At 43.2% G+C, this 6,000-nt stretch overlaps 1 protein-coding gene across 1 annotated transcript in view; it reads right to left on the reverse strand.

Annotated features, from left to right (window-relative positions):
• AMN1 (antagonist of mitotic exit network 1 homolog) overlaps positions 1 to 2,594 on the reverse strand; it is a 91,907-nt gene extending 89,313 nt beyond the window's left edge. The window contains exon 1 of the mRNA XM_040438935.1: positions 2,415 to 2,594. Within this exon, the coding sequence (XP_040294869.1) occupies positions 2,415 to 2,449 (35 nt within the window). The 5' untranslated portion in view covers positions 2,450 to 2,594. The remainder of the gene's footprint in view (positions 1 to 2,414) is intronic.
• Positions 2,595 to 6,000: the final 3,406 nt, after the last annotated feature.

The raw sequence follows: 6,000 nt of genomic DNA on the forward strand, positions 1-6,000 counted from the left end.
CAAACGCGCTGTAAAATGCTCAAGTGAGAACCAGGGCCATAGGGAAGCATTGGTTTTCATGTGTTGAGCGTTTTACAGCGCGTTTGAACGCGCTGTAAAACGCTCAAGTGTGAACCCAGCCTAAAAGAAGTCTGTCATCAATGACCTCCCTATGAAAGAAAGCACAGTCCCAACAGGTATTGCTTACCAGTGATGGCCAGTTCGCATTGTTCACCCGCGAACACATGCGGGCTGCCATCTTTTTTCACAAGTCCGGCGAGGCACAGGTAAGTCCTTACCTGAGACAGTCTGAAAACAAGTGCGGTCAGCGGGAGCAGGCAGTTCCGAGAACAGCCACCGGGGGCCTTCACCGGGCTGTTCTCGGAACTGCCTGCTTCCGGTGACCGCTTTTGTTTTCAGACCGGCTCGCGGCACAGGTAAGAGCTTACCTGTGCCTCGCCGGACTTGTGAAAAAAGATGGCAGCCCGCATGTGTTCGCGGGTGAACAATGCGAACTGGCCATCACTGTTGCTTACTTGATTCCAATGCTGCCCTCGCTTTCACAATCTGTGGCTACGTTTTAGAGGAAATCTGCTTTTCTTGAAATATGCAAATGAGGCATTGGGTGCAGTGAGAGTGGTGCCATTGCGGTCATTGCACGCCAGCACTTCCTCCCAGACCGTTACAATGAAATCTCACCTGGCTCTGCATTCTCATATATGTGCCATTTGATCACATTTTGGTGCGTGTCCAGTGCAGCTCAGAACCTCCCTGGGACACCAAACAGGCTACTACACATGTCCAGAGTGGAAACTAACAGCTCATATGTGAAAATAGAGAGGTGACATTTTGGCACAAATGCTTGGGTCAGACGGTCAAATGGCAAGAGAGAGGAGAGGAACTTATGTGCAAATGAGAGCGATGGCGCCACCCTCACTGCACTCAAGACCTCATTTGCATATTTATAAAAAACTGATTTTCTCTAAAATGGAGCCACAGATCGTGATGCAAGGGCACCATAGATCAGGTGAGTGGTACCAGTCGGACACTGTGCTTTGTTTCAGGAAGGTCAAATGTACACCAGAAAAAGAACACGTATATTATGAACGTGCACAGCTAAAATCATAAGATAGTGGGGGTCATTTATCAACATTTTTCAGCCAGTTTGTGGTGTAAAAAAAGTCGCAAGACCCCTTTTTTTGAGGGGTGGGGCTGTAAACAGTTTGGGCACAGGTTTCGAGAATTGCCATTGGCTGCCGACTAGACCTGACATCCTCTTTAAAGGGGTGTCTCACTTCAGCCAATAGTATTTATTATGTACAGGAAGTTAATACAAGTCACTTACTAATGTATTGTTATTATCCATATTGCCTCCTTTGCTGGCTGGATTCATTTTTCCATCACATTATACACTGATCGTTTCCATGGTTACAACTACCCTGCAATCCAGCAGCGGTGGCTGTGTTTGCACACTATGGGAAAAAGCACCAGCCTACTTGTCTGTGCGCTCCCATGGTCCCGTCCGCCAGAGAGGCTGGCGCTTTTTTCTATAGTATGCAAGCACAACCACCACTGCTGGACTGCAGGGTGGCCGTAACCATGGAAACGAGCAGTGTATAACGTGATGGAAAAATGAATCCAGCCAGCCCCTGGCAATATGGACAATCACAATACATTAGTAAGTGCCTCGTATTAACTTCCTGTACATGATAAGTGCCATTTGCTGAAGTGACACAACCCCTATAGGGTCTGATTATCTTACATTGACAACAGTCCTATGTATTTGGGGGTTGAATCATAGCGGAACATGGTGGGGCTTAAAACGTACCACAATCTGTGATTCAGACATTGGGAGATGCAAGATTCTGACCATAGAAGTCAATGAAGCCGAAATACAATTGCCAACGACCATTGATCTAGTGCTAGTGACATTGAAAGGGCTTCTCCACTGAACTGAAACAGGCACAAGGTGGGGGTCACAAGTGAAAGACAGGGGGCATACAGGAGGACAGGGGGCATACAGCAATTCCTGAACTGCAGCTACACAACCAGGGACCCGGTGAGCTAGTCTCAGGAACTAGACTACAAATCAAGTGGGAGATTTATCAAAACTGGTGTAAAGGAAAACTGGTTTAGTTGCCCATAGCAACCAATCAGATTCAACCTTTCATTTTTCAAAGGAGCTCTGAAAAATGAAAGGTGGAATCGGACAGGTTGCTTAGAGCAACTAAACCAGTTTGATAAACCTCACCCTGTAAGTTTATCATGTGAATGCTTCAATAAACTTTATTTATACCGTAGTTTGACATCACAGGCGCTAGTAGCAAACATAAACAGCACCTCCCCCACCAGCATCTATGTCAGTAATATCCTCCTGGAACAGCAGGTACCGCCTGGTCCCCACCCCTCTGTGTCTGACACCCCAGACCTCTCACCTGTCCAACAGAGGTTCTACACGACAGCAGCTCATGGTTACCACAAAACAGTCACTTCCACAGTCAGGGACCGTCTGCAAAGACTGCACACCGCTACAATACGTAGCACTCCACCGTCTTCTGCCTAATTCTTCACTCTCACTCGGTTCCTCTGCTTATCACCCGTCTTATTTTCCGTATACTTCAACAACGTGTAGCTTTTACCACTCTACCAAAACGGTGATCAGTTTCAATAATCCGTGTGGTAGTTTATACACGAACCCTTAGGTCAAATGGTTTCTGGGAATTGTAGTTTTCCTGAGCTCTGATGCAGATTGTGAGGCTAAATGCGCCCCCCAGTGTCTGCTGTGGGAATAACTGGTTAAAGATTACTTCTTTTTCACTTCACAAATCTTCGAAGGTACCAGGGGCTAAAATTTGTCTTCATCATCATTACTTTTGGGGTCAATTAACCCCTTAAGGACTCAGCCCTATTTCACCATAAGGACTTGGCCATTTTTTGCAAATCTGACCAATGTCACTTTAAAGGGACTCTGTCACCACTTTCTAACCCCCCCTTTTAAAAGTATTGTTCTCTCCATGGCGCCCTTGTGATTACAAAGGTGTTGTTATAACATAAATTCGCCGTCTCGTTTTGATAAAAATACCTTTTATCTAACCTGTCAATCTTGTGGATAAGGTGCCCAGGGCGTTTCTGAAGGTCTGAAGCTGCCGCCCGCCGCCGTTGGTGCCCAGCTCCTCCCCTGATCCTTTCAGCGCCGCCTGAATGTAAAGAAATCCGCCTCCGGCTCTCGCTCAGTGCCCCCTCCTCCTTTTCAAAGATCCCGCGCGTGCGCACAGGCCTGTGCCTGATGCGCCCGTGCGGACATTTAAATTCAGCCTCATTGAGCGAAGTGCGCATGCGCGCACTTCGCTCAACCTCCTCATAAGACGAGCACTGCAGCCAGCCACTCAGAGCCTGCGGCTCCATACAGCGCTTGGCAGGCTCTGAGTGGCTGGCTGCAGTGCTCGTCTTATGAGGAGGTTGAGCGAAGTGCCTGTGCGCACGCGCGGGATCTTTGAAAAGGAGGAGGGGGCACTGAGCGAGAGCCGGAGGCGGATTTCTTTACATTCAGGCGGCGCTGAAAGGATCAGGGGAGGAGCTGGGCACCAACGGCGGCGGGCGGCAGCTTCAGACCTTCAGATACGCCCTGGGCACCTTATCCACAAGATTGACAGGTTAGATAAAAGGTATTTTTATCAAAACGAGACGGCGAATTTATGTTATAACAACACCTTTGTAATCACAAGGGCGCCATGGAGAGAACAATACTTTTAAAAGGGGGGGGGGTTAGAAAGTGGTGACAGAGTCCCTTTAAGTGCTGATAACTTTAAAACGCTTTGACTTATCCAGGCCATTCTGAGATTGTTTTTTGGTCACATATTGTACTTCATGACATTGGTAAAAGTCAAAAAAATTCATTTTTATTTATAAAAAAATACCAAATTTACCCAAAATTTGTAAAAAATTGCAAATTTCCAAGTTTCAATTTCTCTACTTCTATAATGCATAGTAATACCTCCAAAAATAGTTATTACTTTACATTCCCCATATGTCTACTTCATGTTTGGATCATTTTGGGAATGACATTTTATTTTTTGGGGGCCGTTACAAGGCTTAGAAGTTTAGAAGCAAATCTTGAAATTTTTCTGAAATTTTCAAAAACCCAATTTTTAGGGACCAGTTCAGGTCTGAAGTCACTTTGCGAGGCTTACATAATAGAAACCACCCAAAAATTACCCCATTCTATAAACTACACCCCTCAAGGTATTCAAAACTGATTTTACAAACGTTGTTAACCCTTTAGGTGTTCCACAAGAATTAATGGAAAATAGAGATACAATTTCAAAATTTCACTTTTTTGGCAGATTTTCCATTTTAATAATTTTTTTCCAGTTACAAAGCAAGGGTTAACAGCCAAACCAAACTCAATATTTATAGCCCTGATTCTGTAGTTTACAGAAACACCCCATATGGGGTCGTAAACCGCTGTACGGCCACACGGCAGGGCGCAGAAGGAAAGGAATCCCATACGGTTTTTGGAAGGCAGGTTTTGCTGGACTGTTTTTTTTGACACCATGTCCCATTTGAAGCCCCCCTGATGCACCCCTAGAGTAGAAACTCCATAAAAGTGACCCCATCTAAGAAACTACACCCCTCAAGGTATTCAAAACAGATTTTACAAACGTCGTTAACCCTTTAGGTGTTCCACAAGAGTTATTGGCAAATGGAGATGAAATTTCAGAATTAAAATTTTTTGGCAAATTTTCCATTTTAATCAATTTTTCCCAGTAACAAAGCAAGGGTTAACAGCCAAACAAAACTCTATATTTATGGCCCTGATTCTGTAGTTTACAGAAACACCCCATATGTGGTCGTAAACTGCTGTACGGGCACACGGCAGGGCGCAGAAGGAAAGGAATGCCATACAGTTTTTGGAAGGCAGATTTTGCTAGACTATTTTTTTTTACACCATGTCCCATTTGAAGCCCCCCTGATGCACCCCTAGAGTAGAAACTCCAAAAAAGTGACCCCATTTTAGAAACTACGGGATAGGGTGGCAGTTTTGTTGGTACTAGTTTAGGGTACATATGATTTTTAGTTGCTCTATATTACACTTTTTGTGAGGTAAGGTAACAAGAAATAGCTGTTTTGGCACCATTTTTTTTTTTTTTTTTGTTATTTACAACATTCGTCTGACAGGTTAGATCATGTGATATTTTTATAGACCAGGTTGTCACGGATGCGGCGATACCTAATATGTATACTTTTTTTTTATTTATGTAAGTTTTACACAATGATTTCTTTTTTGAAACAAAACAAATCATGTTTTAGTGTTTCCATAGTCTGAGAGCCATAATTTTTTCAGCTTTTGGGCGATTACCTTGGGTAGGGTATGATTTTTGCGGGATGAGATGATGGTTTTATTGGCACTATTTTGGGGTGCGTGTGACTTTTTGATCGCTTGCTATTACACTTTTTGTGATGTAAGGTGACAAAAAATGGTTTATTTTAATGGTTTATTTTTATAGAGCCGGTCGATACGAACGCGGCGATACCAAATATGTATAGTTTTTTTTTATTTATGTAAGTTTTACACAATAACAGTTTTTTTCAAACAAAAAAAATGATGTTTTAGTGTCTCCATATTCTGAGCCATAGTTTTTTTATTTTTTGGGCAATTGTCTCAGGCAGGCTCATTTTTTGCGGGATGAGGTGACGGTTAGATTGGTACTATTTTGGTGGGCAAACGCATTTTTGATCGCTTGCTGTTGTACTTTTTGTGATGTAAGGTGACAAAAAAATAGTTTATTTAGCACAGTTTTTATTTTTAATTTTTTACGGTGTTTATCTGAGGGGTTAGGTCATGTGATATGTTTATAGAGCCGGTCGATAGGGACGCTTCCCGCCCCCCCCCCTATTTTTTACCAATTTTTTTTAACTTTATTTGGGGAAAATGAAGTTTTTGTTTATTTTTACTTGAAACTTTTAATTTTTTTGGGGGAAAACTTTATTTTTTCAACTTTTTTTTTAACTTTATTTTTT

This window comes from Bufo bufo, chromosome 1 (assembly GCF_905171765.1).
Source record: "Bufo bufo chromosome 1, aBufBuf1.1, whole genome shotgun sequence".
NCBI lineage: Eukaryota > Metazoa > Chordata > Amphibia > Anura > Bufonidae > Bufo > Bufo bufo.